The 27,812-nt window shown below is 50.2% G+C and overlaps 1 protein-coding gene and 1 pseudogene across 4 annotated transcripts in view; both read left to right on the top strand.

The window, feature by feature from the left end:
• The window catches only part of ARMH1 (armadillo like helical domain containing 1), a 255,118-nt gene that overhangs the window by 35,122 nt on the left and 192,184 nt on the right, over positions 1 to 27,812 (top strand). For all 4 annotated transcript variants that reach the window (XM_068239535.1, XM_068239531.1, XM_068239534.1 and 1 more), the window contains exon 6: positions 3,735 to 3,819. In XM_068239535.1, coding sequence (XP_068095636.1) covers positions 3,735 to 3,819 — 85 coding nt within the window. The remainder of the gene's footprint in view (positions 1 to 3,734; positions 3,820 to 27,812) is intronic.
• LOC137523217 (U2 spliceosomal RNA) lies at positions 23,234 to 23,443 on the top strand (annotated as a pseudogene).

The raw sequence follows: 27,812 nt of genomic DNA, 5'->3' as shown, positions 1-27,812 counted from the left end.
CAATGCTGCAGGTAACACATTTTGCGATTGCCGTTAATCGCAAAAGATCACTGCCATTAGGTTTCTATTGTGCTATCGCTTTAAATAGTGCTAGCGCTTTCGGCGATTACCCGCTAATCGCCCTAGTGAGAACGGGCCCTCAGGGTAAGCATGTAGCCTCCCCCCTCCCCACGCACACAGACTTAGCTACACTATTGAGATGGAGCTGATACTAGGTAGCCTCCAGTAGAAAGCAGGAAGGTCCGCACTTGTCCAGATAAAGCTATATTTATTTAAGACGTATCCACAAAAATCCACGAAAGTCACACAGCCGACATGTTTCAAACACTCAGTTCTTAATCATAGCCTCCAGTATAGGTAACCAGAGGTACCCCCAGTTTTAGGTAGCCCACAGTATAGTCGGCCAGAGGTACCTCCCAGTATAAGGTAGCCACCCAGTATAAGGTAGCCAAATGTAGCCCTCTGTAAAGGTAGTCAGAGGTACCCCCAGTATAGGCAACCAGAAGTGATCCTAAGTATATGTAGCCAAATGTGCCTCTCCCTCCCCCCAGTACTGGGTAGCCCCAGTAAAGGTAACAAAAGGTACCCTTTCCAGTATTAGGAACCCCACAGTATAGGTAGCCAGAGTAAGCCTCCTAGTATAGGTGGTGAGCAGGGCTGGATTTATGGGAAGGCCCATAAAGGCCCAGGCCTTAGGCGGAAAAAGCTGAGGGGTAGCAGGACAAGGGAGAGCTAAAGAGTCAAAAAGAGAGAGAGAGAGTTGTCTCTCCTAGTCTGCAGCCAGCCCCGCTTTACTCTGCACACTGGCAAACTGCAGGCTACAGACTGCATCTGTCGGCCTGTGGGCAGCTTTGGCGTGATGGGAAGACTGCCACACCTGAGCCAGTGGCGTTGATTGGTTCCGACAAGCGATGGGCAACTTCTCTTGTGGGCCCAGCATGGTGGTGGACAGTTAAGTGGTCAGAGACGGACTCAGTGGTCAATCATTCAAAGGCAGCAGCTCTCTAGCTCCAACCTATGAGAGAGTTGTGGAGGGGCGGGGCACTGCAGGTCCAGCCAGGACACAGAGAAGGGGAGGCTGCTGGCACTGATAGAAAGCTTGATCAGAATGCTGTTGATCAGAAGGGAGTGCGTTATCGCAATACAGCCCTGTGCTGTAACAGAGAGCAATGTGAGTGCTGTCTGTTGCTGTATAAAGAACGGCCACCTGCATTGCATAGTAGCTATGGAGCCTTAGGGCCCGGTACGCACCTTAATCGGGGCTTTACGATTATGTTGAGAATCGGGGGTTCCCTGAGCCAAATTGATGCACCATTTTATAATTTCTGTAGAGTTGCTAGCGGTTGTAATCAGTGCAACAGCTGTACAATTAAAGGGATCCTGAGCAGAGCGGGAAATTCGAAATCTGGACTTACCTGGGACTTCCTCCAGCCCTTGTAATCTTCCTGGCTCCTTTCCTTGTCCCGCTGGCAGCTCCAGTAATCCGGCGACTTCGGGTGAAGTTGCGCATGCACCGTCCGGGCATGCACCCTGCGCCTCAACACACTTACTTCCAGAGCCGGGACAAGGTCCTCCAGCACCCAAGGCTGAGACACCAAAGTGCGCCCCTCCATCCCTGCCATCACACACTGATTGCTATTAGACTAAGAGGCGCCACAGGGCCCACAACCTCCCCAACACCTTAATATCTAGTTATCTGGCTTGCAGTCACTGCCATGTATCCCCTTTTCTTATTTATTTCTGCTTCAAACACAATTATCAATGACAGCTGAATGAATGCTGCTGTGGGAACACCCTCAGGGCTCGTTCACACCTAAGGCATTTCACATTTTCTTTGAGTGTTGCCGATTTAAAAAAAATGGCCTTAAATCTCTAGTGCAATGAATCCTTATGGGGTAGTTCATATCAGCGTGTTTTGTCTGCTTTAGGCTCAGCAAAGCGCTCGCTGTACCATTTTTAGGGCGATTTTACTACAATGGCTATCATTCATAAAGCATTTCCGCATGCGGAAATGCTAAAAACAGCTGACTTTACCGACCACTCGGCAAAGTCAGCATTCATAAAGCCTCTTTCCGCATGAAAAAATGACACTACCGAGCAGAGTGATAAATCACCGCCTTGTGCGGTGATTATCGGAACAAATGTAGCAAAATGTTAATTCATGAAGATCACCGCAAGCGGTGTGAGGTCGGGAAGTACCGCTCACTCTGATGTGGCGATACCAATGTAAGTGAATAGAGACACACAGACCTCCCAGGCAGCTGCAGCAGAGCGCAACACGGAGAAATGTATCAACTCGGCAGCTTCCGTGTCTCCGCAAGCCTACCGCCAGCCTAGTTCGGGGAATCTCCGCGCTGCTACCGCACATGGATAGATTTTTATGAATGCCCACCCAGAAGTCTAAAATACCGGCAGCGGTGTTTTCCCGCGTTGATTCCCCTTACCGACAGCTCCTTTATGTATGATAGCCATTGGAAGGTATAGAAAGAATGCACATAAAATCGCTTTATGCGGCGATTGCGTTTGCGCTTTTAAGAATAAATACATTGTATTTATTCTTTTACGGGTCCAACAGTTCACTTCCTGACTTGCGTCAAGGAAGTGAAAAAACAAATCGCTCTGCAAAAGCGCTTTACAAAAAATCGTGGCGGGAAGGTAAGCGCTGGGAGGGAAAAAAAAATCACTCACAAAATCGCAAAACGCTGGCCTCAGCGACTGCAATGTTAGATGTGAACAAAGCCTCATGGGGTTAAATTAGCCAATCGCTTTTTGAATTGTGGGCACTTTCAAAAACGTTCTTGGTGTGAACCATTCCTGAAGGTGGTCACTGTGACTTATTTCTGTTGAGCAGACGTTTTATTTCTATTTTTTATTTCTACTGGCTGGTCATGTTATTGCTGACACAGCTAGAAACCCCGACAGTCCGCCCTGCTAGATGGATGGAGTGCCCAACGCGACCTCAGCTTTCATGCATGGAGTACCCAATGTGACCCCAGCTTTCTCAGTGTGATCTCTGTCTCCCTGCATGACCCCATCTTTCTCAGTGTGAACCCAGCTTTCTCAGTGTGATCTCTGTCTCCCTGCATGACCCCATCTTTCTCAGTGTGACCCCAGCTTTCTCAGTGTGATCTCTGTCTCCCTGCATGACCCCATCTTTCTCAGTGTGACCCCAGTTTTCTCAGTGTGATCTCTGTCTCCCTGCATGACCCCATATTTCTCAGTGTGACCCCAGCTTTCTCAGTGTGATCTCTGTCTCCCTGCATGACCCCATATTTCTTAGTGTGACCCCAGCTTTCTCAGTGTGATCTCTGTCTACCTGCATGACCCCATCTTTCTCAGTGTGACCCCAGCTTTCTCAGTGTGATCTCTGTCTACCTGCATGACCCCATCTTTCTCAGTGTGATCTCTGTCTCCCTGCATGACCCCATCTTTCTCAGTGTGATCTCTGTCTCCCTGCATGACCCCATCTTTCTCAGTGTGACCCCAGCTTTTTCAGTGTGATCTCTGTCTCCCTGCATGACCCCATCTTTCTCAGTGTGACCCCAGCTTTCTCAGTGTGATCTCTGTCTACCTGCATGACCCCATCTTTCTCAGTGTGATCTCTGTCTCCCTGCATGGCCTCAGCTTTCTCAGAGTGATCTCTGTCTCCGTGCATGACCCCATCTTTCTCAGTGTGACCCCATCTTTCTCAGTGTGACCCCAGCTTTCTCAGTGTGGTCTCTGTCTCCCTACAGGGCATTGTGCAGACAGCTCACACAGCGATGGTGGAACCCCTGCTAGCTGTACTGCAGTCTGTGCACTTAGAAGTACAACATGAAGGTAGGTGGACCCATTCTACAATTGTATTGCTAGTGTTCCTGCTGCCTGTGGCTCTGTAGGTACTTTGGGACTACAATCCCCAGCATGCCATGTTTCTGCCTTGTTTTGTACAGCATGTGGAGTCAGATTGTGTATTATCTGTACTGAGCCGTTACCTGCAGACAGAGAAACAAGGAACACTGTGGAATGTTGCTGGGTGCAGCAAGATAATATTCTGACGTTATTTGATCACATTGTTCTGTTCCAAAGTAATAGAAAATGCTTGTGCGTGTTCAGATCCAAACTTTCATGTGCCTCCAGCAACAACGAAGCTTCAATCAGCGGGAAGTGCGCATGTCAGTCACTGACCCGCCCTCTTCTCTGTGCCGTCTGTGAGGAGGGTGGGAACTTGAAATACATTATTTGCATAATTATGATGCACCGCGTACGTGCTTGAAATCTGTGTTTCACTTATTGAGTTTTGTTAGTTTCCAACTAAATATAAAGATGTATAAATATTTTGGGAGATAATAGTAGAAAGGCTTGCTAGAGGATATGGAATCTGCTTAACTATGCATGCAAACGCCATGATCGGTATACAGGCTGTACATTGCTGGGATGTGAATGAGAGCTTACCAATGGTATACTCTGGTTTCTATTCAAATCAAATAAATCTTTTGCCCAGTGGCGTAGCTACAAACCGCTGTGCCCCGATGCGGAATCTGGATGTGGGCCCCCCCCCCCCCCCCCCCCACGGCAACAACAGCCCCCCCTCCCCCGGCAACACCCGACGCACACACATATCCGAATCCCTATAGCCAGCTATAGGTCCCCCCAGTATAGGTAGCCAGGCATATAGTTGCCCCCGGTATAGGTTAGCCAGGTAGGTGCCTCCAGCATAGGTAGCCCGTATAGTTGCCCCCAGTATAGGTTAGATAGGCAGGCGCCGCCAGTACAGGTTAGCTAGGTGGGTGCCTCTAATATAGGTAGCCAGAATAGTTGCCCCCAGCATAGGTTAGATAGGTAGGTGCCCCCAGTATAGGTTAGTTAGGTAGGTGCCTCCAATATAGGTAGCCAGTATAGTTGCCACCTGTATAGGCTAGCTAGGTGCCCCGAATACAGGTTAGACAATTAAGTGCCCCCAGGTTAGATAGGTAGGTGCCCCCCAGTATAGGTTAGATTAGGTAGCTGCCCCCCAGTATAGGTTAGATGAGGTAGGTGCCCCCCAGGATAGGTTAGGTAGCTGCCCCCCAGGATAGATTAGGTAGCTTTCCCCCAGGATAGGTTAGAGTAGGTAGCTGCCCCCCCGGATAGGTTAGAGTAGGTAGCTGCCCCCCAGGATAGGTTAGGTAGGTAGCTGGCCCCCCAGGATAGGTTAAGTAGGTAGCTGCCCCCCCAGGATAGGTTAGGTAGCTGCCCCCCCCAGAATAGGTTAGGTAGCTGCCCCCCCAGGATAGCTTAGGTAGGTAGCTGCCCCCCAGGATAGGTTAGGTAGGTAGCTGGCCCCCCAGGATAGGTTAGGTAGGTAGCTGGCCCCCCAGGATAGGTTAGGTAGGTAGCTGGCCCCCCACGATAGGTTAGGTAGGTAGCTGGCCCCCCAGGATAGGTTAGGTAGGTAGCTGGCCCCCCAGGATAGGTTAGGTAGGTAGCTGGCCCCCCAGGATAGGTTAGGTAGGTAGCTGGCCCCCCAGGATAGGTTAGGTAGGTAGCTGGCCCCCCAGGATAGGTTAGGTAGGTAGCTGGCGCCCCAGGATAGGTTAGGTAGGTAGCTGGCCCCCCAGGATAGGTTAGGTAGGTAGCTGGCCCCCCAGGATAGGTTAAGTAGGTAGCTGCCCCCCCAGGATAGGTTAGGTAGCTGCCCCCCCCAGGATAGGTTAGGTAGCTGCCCCCCCAGGATAGCTTAGGTAGGTAGCTGCCCCCCAGGATAGGTTAGGTAGGTAGCTGGCCCCCCAGGATAGGTTAGGTAGGTAGCTGGCCCCCCAGGATAGGTTAGGTAGGTAGCTGGCCCCCCAGGATAGGTTAGGTAGGTAGCTGGCCCCCCAGGATAGGTTAGGTAGGTAGCTGGCCCCCCAGGATAGGTTAGGTAGGTAGCTGGCCCCCCAGGATAGGTTAGGTAGGTAGCTGGCCCCCCAGGATAGGTTAGGTAGGTAGCTGGCCCCCCAGGATAGGTTAGGTAGGTAGCTGGCCCCCCAGGATAGGTTAGGTAGGTAGCTGGCGCCCCAGGATAGGTTAGGTAGGTAGCTGGCCCCCCAGGATAGGTTAGGTAGGTAGCTGGCCCCCCAGGATAGGTTAGGTAGGTAGCTGGCCCCCCAGGGTAGGTTAGGTAGGTAGCTGCCCCCCAGGATAGGTTAGGTAGGTAGCTGGCCCCCCAGGGTAGGTTAGGTAGGTAGGTAGGTCGCTAGCTGCCCTCTCCCTCCCTTCCTCTCCCCCTCAGATGCAGAGTGCGCAGCGCACGGAAGCGCTGTAGGCGGAACTCACCTCCGTCCCTGCGCCGCTGGTCTCCTCCCGCTCTGTATAGATGTTGTTACACACTGCTTCCTGTTTAGCCGGAAGCAGTGTGTAACAGCAGATCTATGCAGAGCGGGAGGAGACCAGCGGCGCTTGGAACGCAGGCAGGTGAGTTCTGCCTACAGCGCTTCCGTGCGCCGCACACTCTGCATCTGAGGGGGGGGGCCCGGGGAGAGGTCGGGCTGCCCTCCCCACGGCTGCAGCTCCCCCTCCCAATAACGCACGCAGGGATCTCCGAGTCCAAACGGACATGGGCCCCCCGGGCCCCTCCCCCGCCTCTTCAGGAGCCGGGCCCGGTCGCCGAGGCGACCGTTGCGACCACAGGCCCTACGCCCCTGCTTTCGCCTTTTACTAAAGATTTCCGTGGAGAGGAACAATTACGAGTTTCTAATAATTTTTGAAGGCTTTGTGTTAACCAAGTTCTCGTTAACTGTTTAAAAATGGATTATGTTGAGTTGTATTTGCCTGTGCTATCTGGTGGTGAAGACAGTATTAGTATTGGTCATGATCATTGAGTGACAGTAGAGATGTTGAAGTTCGGATCTTTTCAATGATCCGGATGATTCGAATCGGATCATTGAAGAGATCCGGATCTTTGATCCGAATCTCGGATCATTTTACTACCGAAGCATTCGGGGGTGAAATGACTAGCAGGACAGGAGAAGATGGACAGAGGGCAGGGAGGGGACAGAGAAGGGAGGAGGGACGAGCAGAGAGCAGAAATGTTTGTTTGCACACAATACCCACATGCTGCAATCATATGCTTTACATATATTTCACCTATATGTTCATCTGTATACTCTGAAAGCAAACGTCGCAGTGAAAGAAAGCATTCCCAGAAGATAAGTGCAGCTGTTTAGTGCCGAGTGCAGGAGGATCCTATTGCGCTGCAATCACAGTGCCTGCAAAGTTACTGAGCTGTGCTGAGCTGAGCCAAAAGTTTCCATTGTGATCACTGTGCAGCACTACGGAACAGCCAGCCTATAATGGGCAGCACATTATAGCCAGTATGTGTGCTCTACACATATCTGGCAGTGGCACCCATGTCCCCTCTCTCATCTACCTGTCCCTGCAAGGTTGGCTCCCCTCCAACAGAGCGATCCATCCCTGCTCTGCTTCCAGGACCCCGCTGCCCGCTGAGAGGGGGCGTGTCGCTCCTTGCCCCGCCCCTTTTTCGATCCGAATCACTCATTTTGATGATTCGGATGATTCGACTCACAAAATAGATTCGGATCAAAGATCCGAATCGTTCATGATCCGGACAACACTAAGTGACAGTTAGCTGTGTAAAGGGGCCCATACACTTACTGTTTTTCCTGCCGATATACAGCTGATTCAATCACTTGTGAAATCGTCGCAAACACGCTGACCGAACGATTGATTTCCGTCTGAAATCGATCATTCCCGTCGTTCTGTCCGTGTGGAAGTTTTCCCTCGATCGTCGGCGGGTCGGGAGTGCATCGATAGCGGCATTCGAATGCCTGACTACCGACGCTAGTGGCAATACATGACCTGCTCTCTCCGGGGTCTCTTCTTCGCGCTGGTTCCGGTTTTCGGACCGGCTGGTTACTTCCTGTCCCGGCAGGAAGTTTAAACAGTAGAGTGCCCTCTACTGTTTAAACTTCCCCGGACGTGAAGTGAAGCCTGCCGGTCCGGAACCCAGTGCGGAGAAGAGAGAGCGGGGACTTGCGCCAGCTGGAGCACGTAATGTATGCGGGGGGGCAGCAGCAGCAGCTTCACAGATGGTGAATCGATTTCATGCTGAAATCGATTCACAATCTGTTTGTAGTAAAAGCAGCCATACGATCCCTCTCTGATCAAATTCGATCAGAGAGGGATCTATCTGTTGGTCGATCTGATGGCAAATCGACCAGTGTATGGCCATCTTAAAGGAGGTCTGAATTAGTTAAAGTTTTGGGTCTAGTTAGTTCTGCAGTCAACAACTTATTAAAGGTTCTGATCTCAGGGCTACTTTACACTGGGGAGCCCCAGTAGTTAGCTAGGTATAGGTAGGTTCCCCAGTATAGGCAGGCATAGGTAGGTTCCCCAGCATAGGTAGTTAGGCATAGGTAGGTTTCCCAGTATAGGAAGTTAGGCATAGGTAGGTGTCCCAGTATAGGAAGTTAGGCATAGGTAGGTGTCCCACTATAGGTAGTTAGGCATAGGTAGGTGTCCCAGTATAGGAAGTTAGGCATAGGTAGGTGTCCCAGTATAGGAAGTTAGGCATAGGTAGGTGTCCCAGTATAGGTAGTTAGGCATAGGTAGGTGTCCCAGTATAGGTAGTTAGCATGGGTGTCCGCAGAAAAATTTCCAGGGGGGGGGGAGGGCAAAAATTAGGGGGAGGGAGATTGGGGGTACTTTGTGTGGCGCGCATAGCACACAAAATAATGGGGTTACGTCATGCTGAAAAATGGGTGTGGTCATGGACCAGAATGTGGGTGTGGTCACAGGTGGAGACAAATTTACATGAACTTAGCAATAGTAGGACATTAGCTTAGGACAGTGGTGGCGAACCTTTTGGAGGTCGAGTGCCCAAACTGCAACCCAAAAGTCACTTATCTATCGCAAAGTGCCAACAGTGCCAACAGCAATTTAAACTAAATACTTTACAAACGTTTTAACTCATACATGAACATTATGGAAAAACCAAGTAAACTGTGAAGAACAAGACAAATTCAGCAGTCATGAGGCACATAAATAGACATCATTTTACATAAATAGGCAGAATGCCCCCTTAATATGGTAGACACCTCTCATCTGGCTTTTGAATTCTCCTCTATTGGCTGCTGTGCCTGGCTGGCATGGCAGTACTGTTTTTGGCTGGATTAGGGATGATGTGTGAGCTGAAAGGCCTGGCAGTGATGCTGTGGCCTGGCTGGCGCTGATGCTGGGCTGGCCTGGCTGGTGATGATGCTGTGGCCTTTTTGACAGTGATTCTGGGCTGGTTGGCTGGTGGTGATGTTGGGCTGGCTGGCCTGGATAGATTAGGTAGTGACAGGTGCCCCCTAGTTTAGGTAGCACCAGGAGCCTCCCAGTTTAGGTAGTGACAGGACCCCCCAGTTTAGGTAGCGACAGGAGCCCCCCAGTTCAGATAGTGACAGGAGTCCCCCAGTTCAGGTAGTGACAGGGACCCCCCAGTGTATGTGGTGACAGGTGCCCCCAGTTCAGGTAGTGACAGGGACCCCTCAGTGCATGTGGTGACAGGTGCCCCCCAGTTCAGTTAGTGACAGGGACCCCCCCCCCCAGTATATGTAATGACAGGTGCCCCTCCAGTTCAGGTAGTGACAGGGACCCCCCAGTGTATGTAGTGACAGGAGCCCCTATTTTAGGTAGTGACAGGGACCCCCAGTTCAGGTAGTGACAGGCACCCATCAGGTTAGGTAGTGACAGGGACCCCCAGTTCAGGTAGTGACAGGTGCCCCCCAGTGTATGTAGTGACAAGTGCCCCCCAGTTTATGTAGTGACAGGGCCCCCCAGTGTATATAGTGACAGGTGCCTCCCCAGTTCAGGTAGTGACAGAGACCCCCCAGTGTATGTAGTGACAGGAGCCCCTAGTTGAGGTAGTCAGGGATCCCCAGTTCAGGTAGCGACAGCCGCCCCCCAGGTTAGGTAGTGACAGGGACCCCCCAGTGTATGTAGTGACAGGCGCCCCCCAGGTTAGGTAGTGACAGGGACCCCCCAGTGTATGTAGTGACAGGCGCCCCCCAGGTTAGGTAGTGACAGGGACCCCCCTGTGTATGTAGTGACAGGAGCCACACACCATACAATTTTTTTAAATATCTGTTCAATTTAAGAATTGCAATCAATTTTTCTAACTGATTGTAACATTTCAAAAATATGACCAATGTACCACACACCTATGTTCAATTTTTCCCCAATTATGATAAAAATGATTGGAAACTGAGAAAATTGCTTGGGTGTGTATATAGTAATAAATTGACAATCCAACACACACCATACAATCTTTAGAGAAGAAAAATAACTGGCATTCCGGATAGATAAAAATCGAAAAAAACGGGAAATTCAGTCGAATGAAAAAAAAACTTTCAATTGTTTCAGGAGATCCGATCGTTTTTATCGAATTGCCGTAAAATCGGATCATTTTATTGTATCTTGTGTGGCCACCTTTACTCTATCCTCCGGCGCGAGTGAGCTCTGTACCTGTGCGCCGCTGCTCTGGTCTAGTCCAGACCAGCGCAGCGGCGCACAGAGAAAGAGTCACTCGCGCCGGAGGATAGCGCAAGTGTTCCGCCGCTGCCGCCTGCACTGCTAATTTCTAAAGGGGGGAGCGAGAGAGAGGGGAAGCCCCAAAGGTGAGGGAAGGGGGTGAGACTTCCCCCCCCTTCCCCACTGTGCACATGCTCCCTTTTCTCTCTTCGCTGCCACCCCAGGGTGGGTGGGCCAGCCACTTCCGTGTTCGCGTGGCTGGGGAGGGGGGGGGGGCAGCAGCTGGCCAGGGGAGGGCCAATGCCCTATTTTGCCATATGTGCGGACGCCCATGGTAGTAAGGCATAGGTAGGTGTCCCAGTATAGGTAGGTAGGTGTCCCAGTAGTTAGCTAGGCATGGGTAGGTTCCCCAGACCATGCATAGGTGGGTGCTCCGGTACAGGTAGCCAGGCGGGCGGGGAGCAGGGCTGCAGTGGCGATACAGTGGTGGCTAGGCGCTGAGCAGAGGTGTATGAGAGACTCACGCAGCCGGGAATCGCGCGCCTTATACTTCCGGTTCCTGCGGTCCAAGCGCAGGAACAGGAAGCACAAGGCGCATGAGTCTCTTGTTCACGCTCTGCTCAGCGCCTAGCCACCACTGTATCGCCGCTGCAGCCTTGCTCTCCGCCCGCCTGGCTACCTACCCCCCCCCCATCCAACTCTCCTATGCCCATCCAGGACGGGTATCTATAAGGTCCCGTTTCCACTGCAGCGGCACTTCCGGATCTGCGGTTACGCCGATGAATCCCATGAGCCGTGCCATGCACGGCTATGTCATTTGCACAGATTCGGATGGAAAAGCCGGCCGAATCGCTAATGCAAGCGATTCGGCCAGGGGCTCCATTACTCCATATGGCAGAGTTTCCCCGCGCGATTTGCCTGTGTGGAAACTCTGCGGATTCGGCCCGGTTTCCGCGGAAGTGGAAGCGGGCCCTTAAAAATACAATTCAGAGCCTCTAGGAGCCGGTGCCTACTTTGGATATCATTCATAAACAGACCACTCGGCAAAGTCAGCATTCATAAAGGCTCTTTCCGCATGAAAAAAAGACATACCGAGCAGAGTGATAAATCACCGCCTTGTGCGGTGATTAACGGAACAAATGTAGAAAAATGTTAATTCATAAAGAATACCGCCAGCGGTGTCAGGTCGGAAAGTCCCGCTCCCTCTGATGTGGCGATACCAATGCAAGTGAATGGAGACACACAGACCTCCCAGGCAGCTGCAGCAGAGCGGAACACGGAGAAATGTATCAACTCGGCAGCTTCCGTGTCTCCGCCTGCCTACCGCCTGCCTACCGCCAGCCTAGTTCGGGGAATCTCCGCACTGCCACCGCACCTACACACTTCTTTATGAATGCCCACCCAGAAGTCTAAAGTACCGGTTGCGGAGAAGAACGGTGTTTTCCCGCACTACCGACAGCCTCTTTATGAATGATACCCTTTGCCTCTTAAAGGACAACTGTAGTGAGAAGAACATGGAGGCTGCCATATTTATTTTATTTTAAACAATACCAGTTGCCTGGCAGTGCTGCTGATCTATTTGGCTGCAATAGTGCCTGAATAACACCAGAAGCAAGCATGCAGCTAATCTTGACAGATCTGACAATCATGTCAGAAACACCTGATCTGCTGCATGCTTGTTCAGGGTCTATGGCTAAGAGGCAGAGGATCAGCAGCAGGATAGCCAGGCAACTACTATTACTTAGCATGAAATAAATATGGCAGCCTCCATTTCACTCTCTCTCTCTTTAGTACGAGCCTGAGTTACGCCCATTAGCTCTTACTGTATTCCTAGGTGTTTTCTGTCGGCAACGTTTGTACTGTATTGCACAGGAATTCCTAGCCTAGTCATGGCATTAATTCTAAAAGAGAGAGAGAGAGAAAAAGAGAGAGGGAGGGAGGGAGGAAGGGGGGAAATTTGCCTCCCACGGCCGTCTGTAATGAATGAATGGAGCTGTGTGAGGCGTTTGCTCTTCGCTGGTTTTCTCATTAGCATACCCACAATGCAACTCGCTTTCCACAAGCCTGCAGTTTTGTATTGTATTTTATTTAGTAACTGTACTTTCACTTTTATTCCTTGCTGTTTGGTTATTACTTTCCTTATATATCTAAAGGATATATATTTATAGTAGATAGGATTATTTGTTTGTAGTCGCACCTACCTGTATAAAGTGCAGTGGGAGGTGGAGTGATGAGGATGGTTACAACAAATGCTTCCTTTTCAGGTTTTGAAGAGTCCTTCAGGATGGCAAACCTTGAGATATTGTTTTTCAATTTTTGGATTGCTTGGAAGGTTCCAAGCAAACTTTCTGAATGTGAAAGATAGATTTAATATTGCTTGAGATAGTGTGATTGAACTAATGATCTTTTCAATGATGCGGATGATTCGAATTCGATCATTGAAAAGATGCGGATCTTTGTTCCGAGAATCTCGGATCATTTTACAAGGGAAGCTTTCCGGGGGGGGGGGGGGGGGGAAATGACTAGCAGGACAGGATGGGGGGGGGGGGGGGGAAATGACTAGCAGGACAGGATAAGGGGAGGGGGGTGGACCCACAGAGAAGGGGAGAAGATGGACAGAGGGCAGGGAGTGGACAGAGAAGGGAGGAGGGAAGAGCAGAGAGCAGAAATGTTTGTTTGCGCACAATACCCACATGCTGCAATCATATGCTTTACATACATTTCACCTATATGTTCATCTGTATACTCCCAACTCCCATTCCCCAAAGCATTCCCAGAAGTGAAGTGCAGCTGTATAGAGCAGTGCAGGAGGATCATATTGCACAGCAATCACAGTGCCTGTCCTGTCCTAGCCCAGCATGCTGCCTGTAACGTTACTGAGCTGTGCCAAAAGTTTACAATGTGTTCACTATGCACAACTACGGAACAGACAGCCTATAATGAGCAGCACATTTCAGCCAGTATGTGTGCTCTACACATATCTGGCAGTGGCACCGATGTCCCCTCTCTCTCATCTACCTGTGGCTGTGCAAGGCTGCCTCCCCTTCAACAGAGCGATCCATCTCTGCTCTGCTTCCAGGACCCCGCTGCCCGCTGAGAGGGGGCGTGTCGCTCCTGGCCCCGCCCCCTTTGCGATCCGAATCACTCATTTAGGTGATTCCCCTCCCATGGCCCGTCTGTAATGAATGAATGGAGCTGTGTGAGGCGTTTGCTCTTCGCTGGTTTTCTCATTAGCATACCCACAATGCAACTCGCTTTCCACAAGCCTGCAGTTTTGTATTGTATTTTATTTAGTAACTGTACTTTCACTCCTTGCTGTTTGGTTATTACTTTCCTTATATATCTAAAGGATATATATTTATAGTAGATAGGATTATTTGTTTGTAGTCGCACCTACCTGTATAAAGTGCAGTGGGAGGTGGAGTGATGAGGATGGTTATAACAACTGCTTCCTTTTCAGGTTTTGAAGAGTCCTTCAGGATGGCAAACCTTGAGATATTGTTTTTCAATTTTTGGATTGCTTGGAAGGTTCCAAGCAAACTTTCTGAATGTGAAAGATAGATTTAATATTGCTTGAGATAGTGTGATTGAACTAATGATCTTTTCAATGATGCGGATGATTCGAATCGGATCATTGAAAAGATGCGGATCTTTGTTCCGAGAATCTCGGATCATTTTACAAGGGAAGCTTTCCGGGGGGAAATGACTAGCAGGACAGGATAAGGGGAGGGGGGTGGACACACAGAGAAGGGGAGGAGATGGACAGAGGGCAGGGAGTGGACAGAGAAGGGAGGAGGGAAGAGCAGAGAGCAGAAATGTTTGTTTGCGCACAATACCCACATGCTGCAATCATATGCTTTACATACATTTCACCTATATGTTCATCTGTATACTCCCAACTCCCATTCCCCAAAGCATTCCCAGAAGTGAAGTGCAGCTGTATAGAGCAGTGCAGGAGGATCATATTGCACAGCAATCACAGTGCCTGTCCTGTCCTAGCCCAGCATGCTGCCTGTAACGTTACTGAGCTGTGCCAAAAGTTTACAATGTGTTCACTATGCACAACTACGTAACAGACAGCCTATAATGAGCCGCACATTTCAGCCAGTATGTGTGCTATACACATATCTGGCAGTGGCACCCATGTCCCCTCTCTCTCATCTACCTGTGGCTGTGCAAGGCTGCCTCCCCTTCAACAGAGCGATCCATCTCTGCTCTGCTTCCAGGACCCCGCTGCCCGCTGAGAGGGGGCGTGTCGCTCCTGGCCCCGCCCCCTTTGCGATCCGAATCACTCATTTTGATGATTCCCCTCCCATGGCCCATCTGTAATGAATGAATGGAGCTGTGTGAGGTGTTTGCTCTTCGCTGGTTTTTTCATTAGCATACCCACAATGCAACTCGCTTTCCACAAGCCTGCAGTTTTGTATTGTATTTTATTTAGTAACTGTACTTTCACTCCTTGCTGTTTGGTTATTACTTTCCTTATATATCTAAAGGATATATATTTATAGTAGATAGGATTATTTGTTTGTAGTCGCACCTACCTGTATAAAGTGCAGTGGGAGGTGGAGTGATGAGGATGGTTAAAACAAATGCTTCCTTTTCAGGTTTTGAAGAGTCCTTCAGGATGGCAAACTTTGAGATATTGTTTTTCAATTTTTGGATTGCTTGGAAGGTTCCAAGCAAACTTTCTGAATGTGAAAGATAGATTTAATATTGCTTGAGATAGTGTGATTGAACTAATGATCTTTTCAATGATCCGGATGATTCGAATCGGATCTTTGTTTCGAGAATCTCGGATCATTTTACAAGGGAAGCTTTCCGGGGGAAATGAGTAGCAGGACAGGAGAAGGGGAGGGGGGTGGACCCACAGAGAAGGGGAGGAGATGGACAGAGGGCAGGGAGTGGACAGAGAAGGGAGGAGGGAAGAGCAGAGAGCTGAAATGTTTGTTTGCGCACAATACCCACATGCTGCAATCATATGCTTTACATACATTTCACCTATATGTTCATCTGTATACTCCCAACTCCCATTCCCCAAAGCATTCCCAGAAGTGAAGTGCAGCTGTATAGAGCAGTGCAGGAGGATCATATTGCACAGCAATCACAGTGCCTGTCCTAGCCCAGCATGCTGCCTGTAACGTTACTGAGCTGTGCCAAAAGTTTACATTGTGTTCACTATGCACAACTACGGAGCAGACAGCCTATAATGAGCAGCACATTTCAGCCAGTATGTGTGCTATACACATATCTGGCAGTGGCACCGATGTCCCCTCTCTCTCATCTACCTGTGGCTGTGCAAGGCTGCCTCCCCTTCAACAGAGCGATCCATCTCTGCTCTGCTTCCATGACCCCGCTGCCCGCTGAGAGGGGGCGTGTCGCTCCTGGCCCCGCCCCCCTTTGCGATCCGAATCACTCATTTTGATGATTCCCCTCCCACGGTCCGTCTGTAATGAATGAATGGAGCTGTGTGAGGCGTTTGCTCTTCGCTGGTTTTTTCATTAGCATACCCACAATGCAACTCGCTTTCCACAAGCCTGCAGTTTTGTATTGTATTTTATTTAGTAACTGTACTTTCACTTTTATTTCTTTGCTGTTTGGTTATTACTTTCCTTATATATCTAAAGGATATATATTTATAGTAGATAGGATTATTTGTTTGTAGTCGCACCTACCTGTATAAAGTGCAGTGGGAGGTGGAGTGATGAGGATGGTTATAACAAATGCTTCCTTTTCAGGTTTTGAAGAGTCCTTCAGGATGGCAAATCTTGAGATATTGTTTTTCAATTTTTGGATTGCTTGGAAGGTTCCAAGCAAACTTTCTGAATGTGAAAGATAGATTTAATATTGCTTGAGATAGTGTGATTGAACTAATGATCTTTTCAATGATCCGGATGATTCGAATCGGATCTTTGAAAAGATGCGGATCTTTGTTCCGAGAATCTCGGATCATTTTACAAGGGAAGCTTTCCGGGGTGAAATGACTAGCAGGACAGGATAAGGGGAGGGGGGTGGACACACAGAGAAGGGGAGACGATGGACAGAGGGTAGGGAGTGGACAGAAAAGGGAGGAGGGAAGAGCAGAGAGCAGAAATGTTTGTTTGCGCACAATACCCACATGCTGCAATCATATGCTTTACATACATTTCACCTATATGTTCATCTGTATACTCCCAACTCCCATTCCCCAAAGCATTCCCAGAAGTGAAGTGCAGCTGTATAGAGCAGTGCAGGAGGATCATATTGCACAGCAATCACAGTGCCTGTCCTGTCCTAGCCCAGCATGCTGCCTGTAACGTTACTGAGCTGTGCCAAAAGTTTACAATGTGTTCACTATGCACAACTACGGAACAGACAGCCTATAATGAGCAGCACATTTCAGCCAGTATGTGTGCTATACACATATCTGGCAGTGGCACTGATGTCCCCTCTCTCTCATCTACCTGTCCCTGCAAGGCTGGCTCCCCTCCAACAGAGCGATCCATCTCTGCTCTGCTTCCAGGACCCCGCTGCCCGCTGAGAGGGGGCGTGTCGCTCCTGGCCCCGCCCCCTTTGCGATCCGAATCACTCATTTTGATGATTCGGATGATTCGACTCACAAAATAGATTCGGATCAAAGATCCGAATCCGTTATGATCCGGACAACACTACAATTTACCAGTGGTTACCGACCTATTTATCTCATGGGAGGTAATTTTCCTCCTGTGATATCTCCAAATAGCAATTCTCCAGAAGTATAGGGTGAAATATCGACAGAGAGAAATCCATGCGATAAATGTGTGATAAATGTGCGATAAATAGGCGATAGTTAGTCGTTATTTTTTCTCAAAATCACAATTCACCAGGGAAAAAAGGGTGTGTGGCCATTCGTTATTTTTTCATCTATTTATCCCCTGAATGTACCTGGAGATATGTGGTTTTTATCACAGCTGCTGCAGCTCACTCTGCAGCTAGTTTACTAGCAGCACACAGTACAGCCTATACCAGGGGTCTGCAACCTTTAAGACATAAAGAGCCACTTGGACCCATTTCAGAAAAGAGAAAAAAAAATGGGAGCCGCAAAACCATATGCACAAATCGTTAGCAGATATGACCCCCATATGCACAAATCGTTAGCAGATATGACCCCCATAAACACAAATCGTTAGCAGATATGACCCCCATATGCACAAATCGTTAGCAGATATGACCCTCATATGCACAATCCTTCAGCAGATATGACCCCCATATGCACAATCCTTCAGCAGATATGACCCCCATATGCACAATCCTTCAGCAGATATGACCCCCATATGCACAAATCGTTAGCAGATATGACCCCCATATGCACAAATCGTTAGCAGATATGAGCCCCATATGCACAATCCTTCAGCAGATATGACCCCCATATGCACAATCCTTCAGCAGATATGACCCCCATATGCACAAATCGTTAGCAGATATGACCCCCATATGCACAATCCTTCAGCAGATATGACCCCCATATGCACAAATCGTTAGCAGATATGACCCCCATATGCACAAATCGTTAGCAGATATGACCCCCATATGCACAATCCTTCAGCAGATATGACCCCCATATGCACAATCCTTCATCAGATATGACCCCCATATGCACAAATCATTAGCAGATATGACCCCCATTTGCACAATCCTTCAGCAGATATGACCCCCATATGCACAAATCGTTAGCAGATATGACCCCCATATGCACAATTCTTCAGCAGATATGACTCCCATATGCACAAATCGTTAGCAGATATGACCCCCATATGCACAACTCGTTAGCATATATGACCCCCATATGCACAATCCTTCAGCAGATATGACCCCCATATGCACAATCCTTCATCAGATATGACCCCCATATGCACAAATCATTAGCAGATATGACCCCCATATGCACAATCCTTCAGCAGATATGACTCCCATATGCACAAATCGTTAGCAGATATGACCCCCATATGCACAACTCGTTAGCATATATGACCCCCATATGCACAAATCGTTAGCAGATATGACCCCCATATGCACAGATCGTTAGCAGATATGACCCCCATATGCACAGATCGTTAGCAGATATGACCCCCATATGCACAGATCGTTAGCAGATATGACTCCCATATGCACAAATCGTTAGCAGATATGACCCCCATATGCACAGATCGTTAGCAGATATGACCCCCATATGCACAGATCGTTAGCAGATATGACCCCCATATGCACAGCTCGTTAGCAGATATGACCCCCATATGCACAGATCGTTAGCAGATATGACCCCCATATGCACAGCTCGTTAGCAGATATGACCCCCATATGCACAGCTCATTAGCTGATATGACCCCCATATGCACAGCTCATTAGCAGATATGACCCTCATATGCACAGCTCATTAGCAGATCTGAAAAAAAAAACATTTACTCACCTAGTCAGAAGACCTCCTGTCACAATGTCCTCCTGTCCCGACCTCCGGTCCCGACCTTGTGGCACGCAACTCCCACGATCCTCCTCCTCCTACGTCACGTCCTGCCTGCCTGCATTACACTGCAGGGCTACGGGAAAATGGCCGCCCGCAGGGCCGGTCCTGGACTTTATGCTGCCTGAGGCAAAGATCGTAAAGGCGCCCCCCCCCCCAATCTTTCTACATAACATGAGCGGCGGCAGCCAGCCAGCCTTATCATCATCATCGTCACGTCGGCGGCGCTCGCAGGAGACAGGAGAGGCCGCAGAGCTTAGTCATCGGACTCGGAGGCCGGCGGCAACAGTGCAGTTTCTAGGCTAAAATGCACCCAGGGCGAGGGTGTAAAAATTGCGCCCCCCCCCCCCCCCCGGTATAGGTAACCAGCTATAGGTCCCCCCCGAGTATAGGTGGCCAGGCATGGGTGAGCCAGTAAAGTTGCCCCAGTATAGGTTAGCCAGGTAGTTGCCTCCAGTATAGGTAGCCAGTATAGTTGCCCCCAGTATGTTAGATAGGCAGGCACCCCCCCCCCCCCCCCCGGTATAAGTTAGATAAGTAGGTGCCCCCAGTACAGGTTAGCTAGGTAGGTGCCTCCAATATAGGTAGCCAGTATAGTTGCCCCCAGCATAGGTTAGATAGGTAGGTACCCCCAGTATAGGTTAGTTAGGTAGGTGCCCCCAGTATAGGTAGCCAGTATAGTTGCCACCTGTATAGGCTAGCTAGGTAGGTAGGTGCCCCCAATACAGGTTAGATAAGTGCCCCCAGTATAGGTTAGATAGGTAGCTTCCCCCCAGTATAGGTTAGATTAGGTCGCTGCCCTTCAGTATAGGTTAGATTAGGTAGGTGCCCCCAGTACAGGTTAGATTAGGTAGGTGCCCCCAGTATAGATTAGATAGGTAGCTGCCCCCAGCATAGGTTAGACAGGTAGCTGCCCCCCAGCATAGGTTAGATAGGTAGCTGCCCCCCAGTATAGGTTAGATAGGTAGCTGCCCCCCAGTACAGGTTAGATTAGGTAGGTGCCCCCAGTATAGGATAGATAGGTAGCTGCCCCCAGTATAGGTTAGATAGGTAGCTGCCCCCCAGTGTAGGTTAGATAGGTAGCTGCCCCCCAGTGTAGGTTAGATAGGTAGCTGCCCCCCAGTATAGGATAGATAGGTAGCTGCCCCCCAGTATAGGTTAGATAGGTAGCTGCTCCCCAGTATAGGTTAGATAGGTAGCTGCCCCCCAGTATAGGTTAGATAGGTAGCTGCCCCCCAGTATAGGTTAGATAGGTAGCTGGCCCCCAGTATAGGTTAGATTAGGTAGGTGCCCCCCAGTATAGGATAGATAGGTAGCTGCCCCTAGTACAGGTTAGATTAGGTAGATGCCCCCCAGTATAGGATAGATAGGTAGCTGCCCCCAAAACAGGTTAGATTAGGTAGGTGCCCCCCAGTATAGGATAGATAGGTAGCTGCCCCCAAAACAGGTTAGATTAGGTAGGTGCCCCCCAGTATAGGATAGATAGGTAGCTGCCCCCAAAACAGGTTAGATTAGGTAGGTGCCCCCCAGTATAGGATAGATAGGTAGCTTGCCCAGGTAGGTGCCCCCTCATAATGGCGGAGGGGGGAGCCGGAGCCGCGGGGAGGGCAGCCCGACCTCTCCCTCCCTCTCCCCGGGCCGCCCTCCATGCTCCCCCCTCGGACTTTAGGCAGCAGAGTTAGCGCGCAGGGAAGCGCTGCTGTATACAGCCTGTTACTCACCTCTCTGGATCCGATCGCCGCTCCCGCCCTGCTGGTCTCCTCTCTGCCTAGCCGGCTGATACACACGCGGCTGCTTCCTGTGTAAACAGGAAGCAGCCGCGTGTGTATCAGCGGCTACATTGCAGAGAGGAGACCAGCAGGGCGGGAGCGGCGATCGGATCCAGGGAGGTGAGTAACAGAGCTGTGTACAGCAGCGCTTCCCTGCGCGCTAACTCTGCTGCCTAAAGTCCGAGGGGGGAGCATGGAGGGCGGTCCGGGGAGAGGGAGGGAGAGGTCGGGCTGCCCTCACCGTGGCTCTGGCTCCCCCCACCCCCCCCCCCCCCGCTCAGTAGTGTTGTCCGGATCATGAACGATTCGGATCTTTGATCCGAATCTATTTTATGAGTCGATCATCCGAATAATCAAAATGAGTGATTCGGATCGCAAAAGGGGCGGGGCCAGGAGCGACACGCCCCCTCTCAGCGGGCAGCGGGGTCCTGGAAGCAGAGCTGAGATGGATCGCTCTGTTGGATGGGAGGCAGCCTTGCAGGGAGACAGGTAGATGAGAGAGAGGGGACATGGGTGCCACTGCCAGTTATGTGTAGAGCACACATACTGGCTATAACGTGCTGCCCATTATAGGCTGTCTGTTCCGTAGTGCTGCACAGTGAACACATGGGAAGCTTTTGGCTCAGCACAGCTCAGTAACTTTGCAGGGACTGTGATTGAAAGGCAATATAATCCTCCTGCACTCGGCACTAAACAGCTGCACGTATCTTCTGGGAATGTTTCTTTCACTGTGCGACCTTTTCTTTCAAAGTACACAGATGAGCATATAGGTGAAATACATGTAAAGCATATGATTGCAGCATGTGGGTATTACGTGCAAACATTTCTGCTCTCTGCTCGTCCCTCCTCCCTTCTCTGTCCACTCCCTGCCCTCTGTCCATCTTCTCCCCTTCTCTGTGTGTCCACCCCCCTCCTCTTCTCCTGTCCACAGACCTGTCCTGCTGTTCATTTCACCCCCGAATGCTTCCTGTAGTAAAATGATCCGAGATTCGGATCAAAGATCCGGATCTCTTCAATGATCTGATTCGAATCATCCGGATCATTGAAAAGATCCGAACTTCCCATCTCTACCGCTCAGTCACAGCCAGTTCATCTGGTGCCGCCCCTCCACTTCCTGCCGCCTGAGGAACCCGCCTCACCCCGCCTCATGGGCGGGCCGGCCCTGGCCGCCCGAAGCCCTGCACTGGTCCGGCGGCCTCTCTGATAGGCTGCCGGCCAGCGACAGCACACGCGTCACACGCTCGCCGCAGCCAGTCAGCCACTGACACCGGAGCCGCCTAGGAGCCACGGCGAAGGTGGAAAAGAGCCGCATGCGGCTCCGGAGCCGCGGGTTGCCGACCCCTGGCCTATACTGTACATATTTCAGGCACCAGAGAGCAGCCCATTTACAATATTAAGCATATTAAGCAATATTAAGTATTTACAATATTAAGTGGATGGGTGAAAGGAAGGAGGAATCTGGATACATTTGTCATCGGGAGTGAGTGTGAAAATGTATCCAAATACCTCCTCCGTTTCACCCATCCACTTAATATTGTAAATGCTTAATATTGCTTAATATACCTAATATGCAGAACGAAGGGAGGGATTTGTAATGGAAGGAGAGGGTCAAAAACAGGGAGGGAAACCCTCTGCGGTCACATGCTGGTAATAACCTCCTCCTCCTACCCACAATCCTTTACTTCCAGCTTCCAGAGAGGCAAAGTATCACATGCAAATCACTAACACAGCATAACTATCCACCGTTTATCGCACGGTTTTCGCATCCATATCGCTCCATTATCGCATAATTATCGCCTGCTATCGAACATTCCTCTCTCTATCCTCTCACAGTGGGGAATTGCAAACCAACCCACCAGGGAGATAAATTACTGACTTGGCTGTAGTTACCTCCAACACATGTCAGTAAATTGTCAGCAAATGTCAATTCATAAAGCCTTCAACATGTGGTGAGGTCTTTAGTTACTGACACCTCTGGTGAGGTGTTAACAATGCAAAGTGCAGGGAGCTGTAGTCTGTGTGAGTCATTTGTGCTGGGAAAGTCTGTGTGAGTCATCTGTGCCCAATGACTGTTGTGAAAGTTAAATTAAGAATTTAATAGTGGAGTATCAGAACTGTTCTAAATTAATTGATTTATATGCACAGCAAGCTCATGGCGACCCAGAACTCTGAGGAGTGTGTGAAGCCTGCTACACACCATCCAATTTCTTGTCAGATTTCAGGTCGAATAAATAATTGCCGACCAGCCTGATCTGATTTCTAATCGATTTTCTGATCACTTCTTTACAAAATTGATCAGAAATTAGATTGCACCTGTCTGAAATTATCGATTCGACTGTACCTGTCATGAAGGGCTAAAAGGACTAAAACGCCACATTCCCAGTAGAACGAAGCCACTCTTGCACTGAGGAGAAAACTATGCACAAGCAGCTTCGTTCTACTGGGCTTGCGCTCGTAAGCTTGCACTCAAAATACAGAGGCTTCCTACTACTGAGGTAACTATCTAATTTTGATTACCGCTTCTCGGCCTTTTGACTAAGATCAAGTGTAGTATCTGTTCTTATCATTTTTTGGGGAAACCTGGAGGGATGGCACAGTGGCAGAGTGTCCCTCCTGGTCGTAATTCCCCAGAGGCTGATGGAATGGATCTACCACTAGAGTTGGGCCGAACGGTTCGACTGCGAACGGTTCCATGCGAACTTCAGTGGTTCGCGTTCGGGTCCCGCAGGCGAACTTTTGCGGAAGTTCAGTTCGCCCCATAATGCACCATGAGGGTCAACTTTGACCCTCTACATCACAGTCAGCAGGCCCAGTGTAGCCAATTAGGCTACACTAGCCCCTGGAGCCACTCCCCCCCTAATAAAAGGCAGGCAGCGGCGGCCATTACGCTCACTCGTGTGCCTGCGTTAGTGAGAGTAGGGCGAGCTGCTGCAGACTGTCTCTCATAGGGAAAGATTAGTTAGGCTTAGCTTGTTCCTGGCTGCATACCTGTTCTGTTCAGTGAGCCCACCATACCTGTTCTGTTCAGTGAGCCCACTGGATACCTGCATACAGGTTCAGTGAACCTGCCACTGCATACCTGTTCTGTGAACCCACCACTGCATACCTGTACTGTGAACCCACCAATGCATACCTGTTCAGTGAACCCACCATTGCATACCTGTTCAGTGAACCCACCACTGCATACCTGTTCAGTGAACCTGCCACTGCATACCTGTTCTGTGAACCCACCACTGCATACCTGTACTGTGAACCCACCACTGCATACCTGTTCAGTGAACCCACCACTGCATACCTGTTCAGTGAACCTGCCACTGCATACCTGTTCTGTGAACCCACCACTGCATACCTGTACTGTGAACCCACCACTGCATACCTGTTCAGTGAACCCGCCACTGCATACCTGTTCAGTGAACCCGCCACTGCATACCTGTTCTGTGAACCCGCCACTGCATACCTGTACTGTGAACCCACCACTGCATACCTGTTCAGTGAACCCACCACTGCATACCTGTTCAGTGAACCTGCCACTGCATACCTGTTCTGTGAACCCACCACTGCATACCTGTTGTGTTCAGTGAACCCGCCACTGTATACCTGTTCAGTGAACCTGCCACTGCATACCTGTTCTGTGAACCCGCCACTGTATACCTGTTCTGTTCAGTGAACCCACCACTGCATACCTGTTGTGTTCAGTGAACCCGCCACTGTATACCTGTTCTGTTCAGTGAACCTGCCACTGCATACCTGTTCTGTGAACCCACCACTGCATACCTGTTCTGTTCAGTGAACCCGCCACTGCATACCTGTTCTGTTCAGTGAACCTGCCACTGTATACCTGTTCTGTTCAGTGAACCCACCACTGCATACCTGTTCAGTGAACCTGCCACTGCATACCTGTACTGTTCAGTGAACCCGCCACTGCATACCTGTTCTGTTCAGTGAACCCGCCACTGTATTCCTGTTCAGTGAACCCGCCACTGCACTCTCGCCATGGTGCGCACCAGTCCAGCACGGCCGTCACTACACAAACAGCTGTTTGCGGTGCGTTACACGGTGAGTTTGGTGTGTCAGTGTGAAGCAGTACCTTAATTACACTACCTGATTGATGTATACACATGCAAGATGTTTTAAAGCACTTTAGGCCTGTCATTTAGCATTCAATGTGATTTCTGCCCTTAAAACGCTGCTTTGCGTCAAATCCAGATTTTTCCCGGGAACTTTTGGCATGTATCCCACTCCTCCACCTGGGGATCCAGGTGTTAGACCCCTTGAAACATCTTTTCCATCACTTTTGTGGCCAGCCAAATGTTTTTTTTCAAAGTTCGCATCCCCATTGAAGTCTATTGCGGTTCGCGAACGTTTACGCGAACCGAAACTTACGCGGAAGTTCGCGAACCCGGTTCGCGAACCTAAAATCGGAGGTTCGGCCCCACTCTATCTACCACTGGTCGAAGCTGAAGGGTTGAGGGCTTTGCTTAGGCGTACTGCCTCTGGAAGTGGAGCTCCAGAGTACCTGAAAAAAACTGGGATGTGGCAGATCCCGGGCGGAAGTAAGGTGCTTTGGTTTGTACTGCGCATACGCATGGCCAACTAACGCAGTTCCCCAACCTGGGGATTTCGGTTCCCGCCCCGGCTCCCTCTCGGGGGAGCCACCCGGACCATGTGGGTGGCCACATGGCCCAGGCCCTTTGGGTTACCACTGGGCAGGTTGGGGTCCTTCTATCCTTCGGGTGTTGGAGGACCCAAAACCCCCCTGCGCCGAAGGCAAAGGGGGAGGTTCCCTTCGGGGAACACCGGAAAGGGCCCTGCTTTTGTGGGGCCTGGGGCTGCTCATGCACGTTTTTGAGGGGTGTTTATGCACTTCCTCTTTTTCCGTGCATGGGCATAAAGCCTTGCTTACTCCGGGCTCCTGTTGCATGCAACAGGAGCCAAGAAAGCTTAAAAAAAAAAACTATCTAATTTTTATTATTTACTCCAGGTATGCTGAGAGCAATAAAACTCGGTAGCCTCTGAAGCTGAGTACCCATGATGCGATTGTCTCGCTGACCCGCGATACTTTCACTAAACGATAAATCGTTTAGTGTAGTTTGGCAATAACGATCCCCGACGACTCTGAGCAAATTACCGCGATCACTTGACTTCCCTTCGCGCCTGTCGTGTAACATCGTGCAATGTTGCACATATCTGCCGGCCAGAAGATGGATCATGAGACACTTGTTGTCAGGGAGACATGGCGGGATCCATCTTCCTCGTCGCTGCAGTGAGTATTCAACTTAACTTAACCTTTCATTTTTTTTCTATGTAATTTGAAAAAAAAAATAAAAATAGGTGATTGGTAAACTGTCACCTGTAGTAATTTAGAAACATCATTTTAAATTGCATTTAACCAGCCTGTGCACGTGTTGTTGGCAATATCATGCTGCCTTCCATTACAGCACGCAGGGCTGATTTAAAGGGGTTCTGTAGGGGTGGGCTGAGGATAAAAAACGCCACTTACTTGGGGCTTCTATCAGCCCTCTGTAGCAGTAATGTCCCACGCCGTCCTCCCCCGATCCGCCGTTCCTCGCCGCCGGCACCGGGCAATTATTTGTCTGACATAGCCGAATAATGCGCGCTGCTGTTCACGTCATCAGAAGCTTACTGCGCAGATGCAGTACGAAGTTTTCTTGTACTGCACCTGCACAGTAAGCTTCCGATGACACGGCCGCGCAGCCACAGTTGGACGGCTAGCTGCGCTAGACCAGGGCCAGCAGCGGGGAATGGCGGATCGGAGGAGGACTGCATGGGACATTACTGCTACAGGGGGCTGATAGAAGCCCCAGGTAAGTGGCGTTTTTTATCCTCAGCCCACCCCTACAGAACCCCTTTAAGCCACAATGGCGCCCTGGACAAAAATTACCTGGATATCCTGACCCTGAGTACCCCCACCCTGCACCCTCTGGAAGCGACATTATGTGGCACTTTTTGCTATGGAACTTCCCCCCCCCCCCCCCCCGCTTAGTTATGGATCTTTCACCAGGGCCCCAGAGCTGGCTTGCAGACCGCCAGGGTTGTCCCTGGAGCACTTTCAGAGTATTCACAGCATATTGAACTCACCTCCTTTGTTCTGTGTGCTGCCTCTTCTCCGTGGCCCGGCAGGATGTATATACCGCTAGAACATGTAGCCGGGTCACAGAGAAAAGGTGGCCAGCTAGGGTGAAGACAGAAGCACACAGACCGATGTAGGAGCATGTCGGCTGCACAGGTGAGTTTACTTCCCTGCAATACTTTCCTGGGTCCTTGGGAATGAGTCAGGAAAAAACGGCTCTGGAAATTTGGGCACACCAGGTGCCGCCAGAGGCAGTAATGTGAATTACGGCTATAGCGGCGCTCAGTCAGTAATTTGGGTGCTGTCAAGAGATGGCGGCCAAATTACAATAAATCAGCGTAAGTCGGCTACCAGCAATAGCTTGCAGACGAAATACGGCTTACCCCAGAGTCCATGATAGCCTTGAGGGGGAATAGTAATTAACGCAGCCGGGACTTTTGCAGGAGCTATTCAGCTTCACCCTGCTCCCAAATTTCCTGGCGCCTTAAAGTGCACCTGAACCGAAGCTTGGGTATTCAAAATCAGATACTCACCTAAACAGAGGATGATTGAGGATCATGATCTGCGGTTCCCCATCACTGAGCACGGCCCCCCAAAGATCAGTGACAAGGCATTGTCGCTAATCCTATCGTCCTTTTCTGCATTCATGGCCACGCAGTAGATGCTCGAGCCCGCCCGCGTATGCGCAGTAGCACAGAGCCGCGGGCTCCAGGCTACTGTGCAGGCAGGCTCGAGCGTCTAATGCGCAGCCATGAATGCGTAAGAGGAGCCGCGCGGCCATGGTGTGAAGGTGGGCCACGCTCTGCAACCGGGGGCTTCCGACAACGAGGGAAGCCTCAATACGCTCCCGAGGGCTCTTTCACACCAGAGCCCATTTGCTGCGTTTTAACGCAAAGTCGAAACTCTGCGTTAACCAAGGTAAAATGAAAGTCCATAGACTTTCATTTTACTTTTCACACCCGACGCTGCGTTTCGATGCATTGCGTTACGACGCACCCGGGAG

The sequence above is a fragment of the Hyperolius riggenbachi genome, chromosome 6, assembly GCF_040937935.1.
Source record: "Hyperolius riggenbachi isolate aHypRig1 chromosome 6, aHypRig1.pri, whole genome shotgun sequence".
Classification (NCBI taxonomy): domain Eukaryota; kingdom Metazoa; phylum Chordata; class Amphibia; order Anura; family Hyperoliidae; genus Hyperolius; species Hyperolius riggenbachi.
Note: the sequence above shows the minus strand (reverse complement) of the source record. Positions and strands in the feature narration are given on the sequence as shown.